Raw genomic sequence first — 13,607 nt, 5'->3', positions numbered from 1 at the left:
ACTATTACACTATTACACACTATTACACACTATTACACTATTACACACTATTACACACTATTACACTATTACACTATTACACACTATTACACTATTACACACTATTACACACTATTACACTATTACACACTATTACACTATTACACTATTACACACTATTACACTATTACACTATTACACACTATTACACTATTACACACTATTACACTATTACACACTATTAAGGTGCTCCCATAGTCCAGCAGACTGTACACAGAGCAGACTCCGCGGAGGTCCGCGCGGCTCTTTGAGCTTTCATAGTCGAGCAGATCTCAGCGGACGTCCGCGGTCTATTTCCTACATTTCTCGCACCAGTTTTACTACATTTCCCACAATTCTGTCTGTTCTACTGCAGATCAGAGGGAACATTATCAGCAGGAGAGCGCGAGAGAGAGAGAGAGAGAGAGAGCGAGAGAGAGATAGAGAGAGAGATAGAGAGAGAGAGAGAGAGAGCTTCACGGGCTCATCTCTCTCCTCGCACCACCAATCGCTCGCGCAGTGTCACATTTAATGCAGTTCGATGTCAACCAAAACGCCGAGCAGCGTTTTGTGTGACACCAAGTCAGCGGCGCGGATGTCCGCGCCTCAGAAAATAGGAGCGTCGCACCTGTTGGTCTGCTGTCCGCTGAGATCAAAGCTCAAGAGTCCGCGGACGTCCGCGCGGACATCCGCGGAGTCTGCTCTGTGTACAGTCTGCTGGACTATGGGAGCGCCTTTACACTATTACACACTATTACACACTATTACACTATTACACACTATTACACTATTACACACTATTATACACTATTACACTATTACACACTATTACACTATTACACTATTACACACTATTACACTATTACACTATTACACAATATTACACTATTACACACTATTACACTATTACACTATTACACACTATTACACTATTACACACTATTACACTATTACACACTATTACACTATTACACTATTACACTATTACACTATTACACACTATTACACTATTACACACTATTACACTATTACACCGAGTACAATGGCACAATCCGCAAGTCTCTACGACAAACGGTTCAAGAGATACACTGAGGGGGTGTGGCCTAAGGGGGCGTGGTCTAAGGATCGGGGGAGTGGTCAACATCGACCAATGAAAGGTGGTCAACATCGACCAATGGCACAATCCGCAAGTCTCTACGACAAACGGTTCAAGAGATACACTGAGGGGGTGTGGCCTAAGGGGGCGTGGTCTAAGGATCGGGGGAGTGGTCAACATCGACCAATGAAAGGTGGTCAACATGGACCAATGAAAAATGAAAGAGCATATCCCTACTGAGTACAATGACACAACCCACAAGACAGAGGGCGCTGTCCATCAATTCAGTAGTGCAACACAGTGATGGCCAATGATGGGTTAAGTGGATGATGTCATTGGCAGGTCAGCTCAGCCATGAGCCCTGAGCCTCACAGCTGTTAAGCCTGAACCAATCAGCCATGAGCACAATGACTTGCATATTCTGAAATTTCTTTACATGACTGCATTGTCACGTTGATTAAAAGAAAACTATAAGAGATGAAGCGTTGAGACTCGCACAAGAGCACTACAACGAGTAGGCGAAGGGTTGTGCGCGAGATTGTGGCATTCGTGCGATATTGTGGCACTCCTTCGGCGATCGGAACAGAAGGCTAAAAAAAATTTTATTTCTAGAGGGCGATTGCATGGCGGTCAATGGGGAGGAGAACCTTCAAACAAATGGTCGTCAGTTGAGATAGAAATGTCCAATTCCATTTATTTTTCTTTTGTGAGCGGGATGACAGCCGTGTCATCGTTTTGATGTGTTTGTTTTATTTCTACGTCCAAAATTGAGATCACACTCGCAATTCACCCAAGGTAGGGGGAAAAAGATTATTTCAGCTGCTACACTCTAAAATGCAATGCATTCCCAATGGGACCGAAATTTTACCGTTTAAAGTCGATTCGTAGCCAGACGGTGCGGTGAAACTTTTACGGGTTCGAAGACCGCAGTTGCCATAGGCAAGCCGCTCGTTTTGATACCTTTCACGTGTATGGTGCGCGAACGCTTACGTGTTGCAAAGTGTTTGAAACTCTAAATTGCACTGTATTTCCGAAATTTTACCGTTTAAAGTCGATTCGTAGCCAGACGGTGCGGTGAAACTTTACGAGTTCGAATAGTACATCGAGTTGGAGCAAGCCGGTCGTTTTGATACCTTTCACGTGTATGGGGCGCGAACGCTCTGGCACGAGTGTTGTTTGGAAAATCGGTGGATCTCGCACTCTAAATTGCATGCATTTCTGAAATTTTACCGTTTAAAGTCGATTCGTAGCCAGACGGTGCGGTGAAACTTTACGAGTTCGGAGACCGCTGTTGCCATAGGCAAGCCGCTCGTTTTGATACCTTTCACGTGTATGGGGCGCGAACGCTCTGGCACGAGCGGTGTTTGCAAAATCGGTGGAATAAAGAATAATAAAAAGAGTAACAAGAACAACAGTGTGGGTGGCAACCTGGCTTCGCCAGGTCACCCACACTAATAATAATAATAATAATAATAATAATAATAATAATAATAATAATAATAATAATAATAATAATAATAATAATAATAATAATAATAATAATAATAATAATAATAATAATAATAATAATAATAATAATAATAATAATAATAATAATAATAATAATAATAATATTATTTAATAATAATAATAATAATAATAATAATAATAATAATAATAATAACAATAATAATAATAATAATAATAATAATAATAATAATAATAATAATAATAATAATAATAATAATAATAATAATAATAATAATAATAATAATAATAATAATACATTTTATTTATAAGGCACCTTTCAGGACACTCAAGGTTGCCGTACAACAATTAAAAACAGTTAATTTACAATCACAATCAAATTTACAATAAAATCTGACATACGCCTGCCTAAACAGGTGGGTTTTGAGGTGGGTTTTAAATGGGATAATGGAGTCAATTTTCCTGATGTCGGGGGGGGGAGGGAGTTCCAGAGGCAAGGGGCAGAGCAGCTGAAGGCTCTTGACCCCATGGTGGACAGATGGGCTGGGGGGACGGTCAGGTTGATGGAGGAGGCAGACCTGTGGGACCGGGTGGGAATGTTGATGTGTAGGAGGTCGGACAGGTAAGGGCGAGGTTATGGATGGCCTTGAATGTATGGAGGAGGATCTTGTAATCAATGCAGTGTTTGATGGGAAGCCAGTGGAGTTGGCGTAGGACGGGGGTGATGTGACTGATGACAGGGGTTCTGGTGATTATACGGGCAGCAGCGTTCTGGACCAGTTGGAGCATATGGAGGAGTTTGTGGGGGAGACCAAAGAGAAGGGAGTTGCAGTAATCCAAGCGGGAAGTGATGAGGTAGTGGACCAGGATTGCGGCGCTGTTGGGAGTGAGTGAAGGGTGGAGGCGGTTGATGTTGTGAAGGTGGAAGTAGGCGGACCGGATGGTGTTGTTTATGTTGTTATGGAATGATAGGGTGCTGTCGAGGACGACACCCAGATTCTTAACTTGAGGGGAGGGGGAACCCAAGGAGTTGTCTATGGTGAGGGTGAAACTGGGGTGCTTGGTGAGTATGGACTTGGAGCCAATGAGGATTGAGGACTACGTCTGTTTTATCACTGTTCAGTTTGAGAACATTCGAAGTGAACCAGGATTTGATTTCCTGTAAACAGGCACAGAGGGAGGAGGGAAGAGGGAGGGAGGGTGGAAGTGGGTTTGGAGGTGTCGTCCGCATAACAGTGGAAATGTATGTTATATTTACGGAGAATCAGACCAAGTGGGATGAGGTAGATGATGAAGAGGATAGGGCCAAGGACAGAGCCCTGGGGAACACCGGAGGAGAGGGGGGATGGATGGGATGTGAATGATTTTAACTGTATGAACTGAGTACAGAAGGTTAACCCTTTCACTGCCACACGACAAAGGGTTAACCCTTTCACAACCACACTACAGAAGGTTAACCCTTTCACTACCACACTACAGACGGTAACCACTGGAATCGCTGAGCGATGAGAGAGGGTGGGGGAAAACACAAGAATAAAATAAATACAGATAAAAGCTGTAGGAAACACAAAACACCAGTATAAAATAACTGGGTAAAAATCCCAAAGCAACCACCACTGCCTAGCAGATAAAAAATTATAATAATAAAATAAATAAAACAGCACTAGAGACAGAGAAAACCCTAGACGCATGAGCTTGGGACACCTCTACTATTGAGGGAAAACATGAAATGGACAAGTCAACCAAGCCTACTTAAAGGCACTGCACACCTGACACCAATCATGTGGCAATCAAGCCCACACACCTGCCATGCCGCATGGCAATTAACTGGTGCCTGGTGATTGACAGATCACCAGAGAAAACCAAAAATACATCCAAAGCACACAGGAGTAAATGAAAATAAAACCCACATAAACCCGTGATCCATCACAGTGTGTGTGTGTGTGTGTGTGTGTGTGTGTGTGTGTGTGTGTGTGTGTGTGTGTGTGTGTGTGTGCGTGCGTGCCTGCCTGCCTGCCTGCCTGCCTGCCTGCGTGCGTGCCTGCGTGCCTGCCTGCCTGCCTGCCTGCCTGCCTGCCTGCCTGCGTGCCTGCGTGCCTGCGTGCCTGCCTGCCTGCCTGCCTGCCTGCCTGCCTGCCTGCCTGCCTGCCTGCCTGCCTGCCTGCGTGCGTGCCTGCGTGCCTGCCTGCCTGCCTGCCTGCCTGCCTGCCTGCCTGCCTGCCTGCCTGCCTGCCTGCCTGCCTGCCTGCCTGCCTGCCTGCCTGCCTGCGCGCGTGTGTGTGTGTGTGTACCTCGCAGCAGGTGTGGAGCGATGTGGAGCTGGATCCCATGAACCAACAGGGTCCGTCTCTGAGGAGCAGCTACTACTCCCTGGGAGCTCTGAGAGAGAAGGAGCAGCACAGGGCATCAGCACAGCAGGCCAGCAGCACCGGGAGCAGCACGGGCCAGGAACAGGTAAGGTAAGGCTCCACGTCGATGCTCCTTAACCCGTTCACTGCGACAATACAGAAGGTTAACCCGTTCACTACCACACAACAGAAGGTTAACCATTTCACTACCACACTACAGAAGGTTAACCCGTTCACTGCGACAATACAGAAGGTTAACCCTTTCACTACCACACAACAGAAGGTTAACCATTTCACTACCACACTACAGAAGGTTAACCCGTTCACTGCGACAATACAGAAGGTTAACCCTTTCACTACCACACAACAGAAGGTTAACCCATTCACTACCACACTAGAGGAGGTTAACCCTTTCACTACCACACAACAGAAGGTTAACCATTTCACTACCACACTACAGAAGGTTAACCCTGTTCACTACCACACTAGAGGAGGTTAACCCTTTCACTACCACACAACAAAGGGTTAACCCTTTCACAACCACACTACAGAAGGTTAACCCTTTTCACTACCACACTACAGAAGGTTAACCCTTTCACTACCACACTACAGAAGGTTAACCCATTCACTACCACACTAGAGGAGGTTAACCCTTTCACTACCACACAACAAAGGGTTAACCCTTTCACTACCACACTACAGCAGGTTAACCCTTTCACTACCACATGACAAAGCGTTAACCCTTTCACAGCCACACTACAGAAGGTTAAACTTTCACTACCACACTACAGAAGGTTAACCTTTCACTACCACATGACAAAGCGTTAACCCTTTCACAGCCACACTACAGAAGGTTAACCTTTCACTACCACACTACAGACGGTTAACCTTTCACTACCACACTACAGAAGGTTAACCTTTCACAACCACACTACAGAAGGTTAACGCTTTCACTACCACATGACAAAGTGTTAACCCTTTCACAACCACACTACAGAAGGTTAAAGGAAAACTCCAACATTTTGGGAAATTAGCTTATTTGCCATCTACCCTGGAGTTAGACAAGAAGATGCATACCGTTTTCTTCTCTGTGCATGCAGTAGGAGTAGGAAGATGTTGGGAACTAGGCTAATGGAGGAACCTACTTCCAGTGACTGACGCTAAGCTAGGCTAACGGTGCACTAATCTTCCTACTCCTACTGCATGCACAGAGAAGAAAAAAGGTATGTATCTTCTTGTCTAACTCCAGGGTAGATGGCAAATAAGCTAATTTCCCAAAATGTTGGAGTTTTCCTTTAACCTTTCACAACCACACTACAGAATGTTAACCCTTTCACTATCACACTACAGACGGTTAACCTTTCACTACCACACTACAGAAGGTTAACCCTTTCACTTCCACATGACAAATGGTTAACCCTTTCACAACCAAACTACAGAAGGTTAACCCTTTCACTACAGTACCACACGACAAACAGTTAACCCTTTCACAAGCACACTACAGAAGGTTACCCTTTCACTACCATACTACAGAAGGTTAACCTTTCACAACCACACTACAGAAGGTTAACCTTTCACAACCACACTACAGAAGGTTAACCCTTTCACTACCACACTACAGAAGGTTAACCTTTCACAACCACACTACAGAAGGTTCTATTTCATACTGGTTTCCGCTCAGCGTCAGTCTGCACTAACCTCACTTCGTGCACAGCACTGAATAAAAAACTCCACAATGTACCTTTACATACCGACATCCGTCTGGCCACACCCCTATCCGCTTACCTTCATAAGCAGGTGTGTGGTCACCTACTCGCCTCCTTCTTCACTTTCACCACAAGGAAGTGCCTTGGTATATACCCCACTTGACGAGGTTGTTAGCGAAGAAAGTTGATACGTGTTTACATTTTTTCTTGCTTTTTTATTTAAAAAATATTTAAAAAGAAAAAGCTAAGTCATAATGTTTACCTCGGAGGGTCGCGCTCGCAACGTCACCCTTCACCAGCGGTTCTCCATTGCCTCCTCTGTTGTGCGTCTTGGAGCGGGGTTGAGGCCTCTTTCGTGGTCGGCAGCCACGCCCGGTAGGCGTCCAATGGATAGTTTGCCTCTCCAAGGAGCTGGTGCACCAGCGCCGTCTCCTGTGCGATGGCCTGGTTCCGGCTCTGGTTCCTCTGCCTCCGGGGAGTCGTCCGCTGTTGGGCGGCCGGCTCCTCTGGTTGCGGGGGATTTGAGACGCAAACTGCGTGCTTTGTTCCCCGAGCTCATGGCGGCGGCGGCAGTCGCAAACGGCGTGCCGCTGCCGCAGCCACTGCCTGTTCCTATTCCTGACGATCTCATAGGTCATCTATGACAACGCCGTCCGGTGAGAGGGGTGGACGTTGTCTGTCCATTTTTCCCCTCAATGGAGGCCTACGTCCGTCAGGGACAGGTGGTCTCCCACATCATGGGCCTTACCCCCGCCTACGTGCAAGTCACGAGGGTGGTGGGTTTGGTAGAAGGCATGAAGGAGGGCGTGCCTCGGCTTGATAGGCCGATGGCGGCGCTCCTTTGTCCTGAGGTGGTGTGGGAGCCGTTACGGAAGCCGGTTCCCCAAGGGAAATCGGCGAGGCGGTTGGCTTTCTGGAGTGACCAGTCATTTATTAGATTGCGACGCAATCTCTGGCTGCCACTTCTAACATCGCGCAGCTGGCGAGATTCATGTCCGGGATACTGACGGGCGGTACGGAGCTGACTGATTTGCAACATGATCAGCTCGCCCAGTCGGCAGGAGCCATCCTGCATCTGATCCAGCCGCAGGCCATAGCCACTGGGAAAGTACGTGCCCTGGCCACTCTAGTCCAGCGCCACCTTTGGCTGGAGCATGCGCGTGTGCCGGAGAAGAAGAGGACTCCACTTCTGACGGCACCCCTCTCCGATGCTGGACTTTTCGGGTCGGCACTGCAGCTGATGACCTCAACCTGCAGGGAGATGCAGGAGGAGCGTTCCGTGCTCCAGCCTCATTTCCCCCCGCCCGATGTCGCCGGTGGAGTCAGACGGCAGGCTCGTCGTCGGGGTTCCGCCGCCGTAGCCGCCGCTGCTACCACGGCCACTGCTGGACCTTCGGCAAAGAAGGCCAGGAGGAGAGAGGGCGCCTCCGCCACTGCAGCCGGCCCATCTACGGCCGGAGGTGACGGTAGGGATCGTCATGACCAGCCTGTATTTTTTGTTACAAACTGTGTGTTTATTCACCAAACATATGATGGGGATACGACGTGTGAATCTTTCGCTAGTATGGGTTTGATAGGAGGGCTATACTTTAAGTCTTGTTGGTCGCTACATTCATGTTAGAGCTTAAGCAAGACCTGCAACTTACACTCGGTTGAAAAAGGTTTTTTCTGCCTCGACCTGAATCTTCACATAAAGGTAGAGGTTAGTTGTGTGCTCTGTTGCTTGAACAGTGATATTGAGCCGCAACACTATTGTGTTGGTCTGCAGTAATGCTCGTATGAAAAAGTACCGCGGCTCAGGCCGCTCTCTCTCTATCAGATTTTCTGTGTCTTACAACATAGATACGGGTGTCGGGTTTACACATATATGACTTGGCCTTGTTATAAACCCTGTTCACAGATGTGTCTGTGATTTGCCTGTTCGAATCCAGCTCACAGCTCCGGGGTTGTCACCAGCTTGGCTGGCCGTTCACACTAATACAATTGGCAGTATTAGAGGGTGGGAGAAGCTGGCGGGGTGGGTCCGGGTCGTTGTAAACAGCGACTCCTACAGTTCGGTCGGGGCGCCTGCTAAGCGCGGATAGGATCTAAGTGGGATAGTGTGATCCTTCCACACGCTACGCCCTCTCAGTGAGAATCCGCGCTGCCAGGTGAAAAGAAGCGGTTGATTGGCTGGACGTGTGTCGGAGGAAGCACGTGGTAGCCTCCACTCTCCCAGACCGACTGTGGGGGGTAAAGTGCGCAGCGACCAGGAAGGGGATTGGGAATTGGCATAACGACTAACATTGGGATGGGAGAAAATCGGAGGAAAAAGGAGGCGTTTTTATAGGGCAACTGGGATGAGGGATTTTTTCCTCTTCCGAGCGCCTGTTGCTGGGTCTCGATGGATTCTCGTTCATATCTGGGGGATGTTAACGGAATGGATCAGAACATAGGTAGAGGGGTCTCACGCCCTTGGGGTGGGCCACTGAGCGCTGTACAAATGGGACCGTCTGGGTGGCGCCCTCTTTTCATGTTTTAGATCGACACGCATACCTACCCCCTCTCCTGGAGTGGGCATGTCGGCGTGGTTAGGGCACGGGACTGGTTCTGGTCGCGCTAGTCCAGGTCAGTTAACCCGTTGTCCGCCGGGGACGCAGATCTGCTGTTCTGGTACCCTGAGGGACTTGTGCTTTTTTCGGGGGGGAAAATGCCGGGTCGGCCCGGGTGTCACAGGGTTAGGCGTTATGGAGACCATTTGTTGGGTACATGTTGTACTCTGCACTATCGTAAAGAGGCTGGTTCTCCATTCTTTTCGCTCCTCTCTCACGCTTGGCGAAGAGGGGGCTGTTGGGGTGGTCTTATGGACCTCCTCTGGCAACCCTGTGTGCTTCCCGAGCCGCCGGGCCCGGTCCGAAGTAATGATTCGTTAACCCGTAGGCCTGGGATAACCCTTTTTTGGAAACTGAAACACTTGTACTGCGGTATAGCTGGTGTATACCCGCAGGTGTGTTTTGGAGTTTTTTCTTGAGGGGTTATAGGAACAACCACCGTATGTGGTACCAAGAGGGTGGTTGATTCCCTGGTGTGTTGGAGCAGAGTCAACTCCCGGGTTACCCGGTTGAGTGTGCCCCTGCACGTTCATGACGTCTGCCAATCGTGTCAGCCTTCTCTGCCTCGACCCCTCTGGGTGGGTTTTTTTTGATGGAGGCTTTGTCATGGTGCGCAACAATGCCAGCATACGCCCCTTCCGCCGGGGTGCTGTTTTCAGTTGATCCCTTTGGCGCCTGTCTCGTCCGCAGTGCTCCAGGCTCGGGTCTAAAGCCTGCTGCCCGGTGCGCTGCCTGCTTCCGTTGTGGTTAGCCTTTTGAGTGCTTCAAGTTACGGCCATGCTGACTGCCTGTGTTGCAGGGTCAGTGTGCCAGGCGGCGTACTAGTGGGGGGAAGGGCCCGCTCTTGGAGGGGCCCTGTCCGAATAAGCTGGCGATGTGGGGGGCGGTGTCACTAAGTGACCGCCTGGTGAGGTCTTGATGCTTGGCGTCATTGACATCTCCGGGCACCCTTTTTCCAGGGGATCCAGTCCCTTCAGGGGGTCTGGGTCTTCCTTTGCGCTCCGCTGCTACGGCCTTGCCACGGGGTTGAGTTTGCTCTTGACTCCGTGATTTTGGGGGCGGTAACAAGGTTTGTTCCTTCCGTTCGTTCCCTGGTGGCATGCGGGTTGTGCGTGTGCGTAGTTGTGGGGTCTGCTCACCCTGTGCGTTGAGTTGCTCGAGTTCCTCTTCGCACGGTCGGATCCGTCTCCCTCCCGTCCTCCAATAGGGAGGGTATCCCTCCATTAAGGAGGGTCGGGGGGGCTCGGTCCTCTCCGGTCTGATGGTTGTGCGGGGCCTCAGCGGGGTACATTTGTCGAGCTTCTGGCTTCTGCTCAGCTCCTGTTGTGCAGACTGACGCTGAGCGGAAACCAGTATGAAATAGAACGTAAGGTTATGTATATAACCAAGTTCTATGAATACTGGTGACGCTCAGCGTCAGGACGCCACTCCGGCCCTTGACCTCGCCTTGTGGTGAAAGTTTGGGAAGGAGGCGAGTAGGTGACCACACACCTGCTTATGAAGGTAAGCGGATAGGGGTGTGGCCAGACGGATGTCGGTATGTAAAGGTACATTGTGGAGTTTTTTATTCAGTGCTGTGCACGAAGTGAGGTTAGTGCAGACTGACGCTGAGCGTCACCAGTATTCATAGAACTTGGTTATATACATAACCTTACGTTAACCTTTCACTACCACACTACAGAATGTTAACCCTTTCACTACCACACTACAGAAGGTTAACCCTTTCACTGCCACATGACAAAGGGTTAACCCTTTCACTACCACACTACAGACGGTTAACATTTCACTACCACACTACAGAAGGGTAACCCTTTCACTACCACATGACAAAAGGTTAACCGTTTCACAACCACACTACAGAAGGTTAACCCTTTCACTACCACACTACAGACGGTTAACCTTTCACAACCACACTACAGAAGGTTAACCTTTCACTACCACACTACAGAAGGTTAACCTTCCACTACCACACTACAGACGGTTAACCTTCCACTACCACACTACAGAAGGTTAACCCTTTCACTACCTCACTACAGAAGGTTAACCCTTTCACTACCACACGACAAAGGGTTAACTGTTTCACAACCACACTACAGAAGGTTAACCCTTTCACTACCACACTACAGAAGGTTAACCTTTCACAACCACACTACAGAAGGTTAACCCTTTCACTACCACACTACAGACGGTTAACCTTTCACAACCACACTACAGAAGGTTAACCCTTTCACTGCCACACGACAAAGGGTTAACCCTTTCACAACCACACTGCAGAAGGTTAACCCTTTCCTTACCACACATGTGGCAGTGAAAGGTTAACCTTCTGTAGTGTGGTAGTGAAAGGGTTAATAATAACGCACCATTCTTTCTGTCGTTTCTTCTGTCGAAGATCGTTTCGCTTTGCAATTCACATCATTTTGTTTCTCATTGGCGTCACCCCCCCGCAGTCTGCCGCCGTAGAGCCGGGCTCCGTGAGCAGCTGCGACCACAACCCGGTGTCTGAGTCCGTTACCATGGCCACCGTGCCACCCCTCATCGTCGCCAAGGAGGAGACCACCGGGAGCCAGAGAGACGAGGAGGAAGAGGATGTGGCGGTGGAAGACACGGGGCATCAGAGGAGAGACGCACAGTCAGTACAGGAAGAGGAGGAGGAGGAGGAGGGGAAGGAGGAGAGGAAGGAGGAGGAGATGCAGGTGCCACCAGGGCCGCACTCTCTGGACAATGGAGACCGTGAAGATGCCTGTGTTGTCACTAGCCCCCCCGTGTCAGAGAGTGGCCTACTGGAGGAGGCCTACTGTAATGGCCAGAAGCAGAACACACAGCGGAGCGGACAGAACCAACTGCTTCTGCTGGATCTGCAGAGCCTGAAGTCCTCCGAGCTGAGTCTGTGGAGAGATTGTTCTCCTGAAGACGACCCGGAGACGAAGGTCCAAACGCATGTATAGGGAATGTGTGTGTACTGTAGATACAATGTGCGAGTGTGTGTTTACAGTAGGTGGGATAATGGAGTGAGTATCCATCGGTCTATTAGTATTCCCCTTCAGTGACAGTCACTGCAAGCCAATTCCACTCACTGCCAACTACAAGTGTTTACAGCTATTTACTGTACATATAGTGCATATAGTATGTGATATTCAACGGTTACAGATTAAGATTATCACTGTTTATTACATGGCGTTTTCACATTCGCCGAAATGCTTGCTTGTGATTGGTCAATAGCGCTCGTCAGAGGTCCGATATTACTCAATAACGGACCTCTGCCAAACAATAATGACTGGACCAATCAAGCCCACTACAACACTGTATCATCAGTGCTGCTCAGCATATGCACAGTTTACATTTACATTTACATTTAGTCATTTAGCTGACGCTTTTATCCAAAGCGACTTACAAGTTCTGTGCGACAAGACAGCAAGAAGGGTATAACTCTATCAGCTGAGTAACAATGTTCATCAAAGTGTTGCGTGTTACAGTGTAGGTTAGTTTATTAGGACAAGTGCATGACAGTAAGGTTAGTCGGGGTTAGATTTTTTTTTATTTTTTATTTTTTTTTTATCATTTCAGATAATGGTTGAAGAAGTGAGTCTTTAGTCGACGGCGAAAGATTGGACGGGATTCGGCTGTCCTAACTGGGATGGGTAGTTCATTCCACCATTGTGGGGCAAGGACTGAGAATAGGCGGCTTCTCTTTGATGACCCTCCGGTTGCACAGTTGCACCCAGTCATGCAATCAGACCACAGACCTGCCGGCTGCTGATAATAATAATCACTTTATTTGGGCTGACAGAGCCACAGAACAACTGCGTCTGCATTTGATCTCGTCTTGTCGATGAATTAGGTATATTGTTAGTAAGTTAGCCATGTAATAAGCGGGATAATGTATAGCCTATACTCTTTCATTGTCGCAAAATAATTGACCTTCACTGAACTCCGTGTCGGTCAATTATTTTGCGACAATGACCTCGTAGCTATACATTATCCCTTACGTAATCCTGGCATACGACCTCTTCTATTCCGTTTAGCCCGTTTAGTGAATATAGCCTATACTCCCGGTGCTATCCTTGAAGGAACACACCAACATTATGGGACATTAACACATTGACCGCCAGCAGCAGGTGCTTTTCAGTAATTCCAGGAAAAAGACGAGAAAAAGGCATTTTACTGTAATCCAGTCATCACGTTGTAATTTTTCGGCTGATTATCTAATCCAGGGGTTCCCAAAATGTTCAGGCCGCGACCCCCGAAATAACGGTGTCAGAGAGCCGCGACCCCCACTATTATAGGAGGTAAAAAAATTATAAATCTATAAATAAAAGTGTATGGTTGAAACATGCAAACGTTCAAACACACACACTAATAAGCATTGGAGGCTTTTAACCAG

General features: G+C 48.3%; 1 protein-coding gene across 1 annotated transcript in view; it reads left to right on the top strand.

The window, feature by feature from the left end:
• opn4xa (opsin 4xa) overlaps positions 1-12,171 on the top strand; it is a gene marked incomplete at both ends in the record, with an annotated part of 73,889 nt that extends 61,718 nt beyond the window's left edge. Inside the window, 3 exons of the mRNA XM_084325015.1 lie at positions 4,880-5,035; positions 11,674-11,855; positions 11,982-12,171. Of these exons, the coding sequence (XP_084181141.1) occupies positions 4,880-5,035; positions 11,674-11,855; positions 11,982-12,171 (528 nt within the window). The remainder of the gene's footprint in view (positions 1-4,879; positions 5,036-11,673; positions 11,856-11,981) is intronic.
• Positions 12,172-13,607: the final 1,436 nt, after the last annotated feature.

This window comes from Notolepis coatsorum (genome assembly GCF_963971535.1).
Source record: "Notolepis coatsorum genome assembly, chromosome: 11".
NCBI lineage: Eukaryota > Metazoa > Chordata > Actinopteri > Aulopiformes > Paralepididae > Notolepis > Notolepis coatsorum.
Note: the sequence above shows the minus strand (reverse complement) of the source record. Positions and strands in the feature narration are given on the sequence as shown.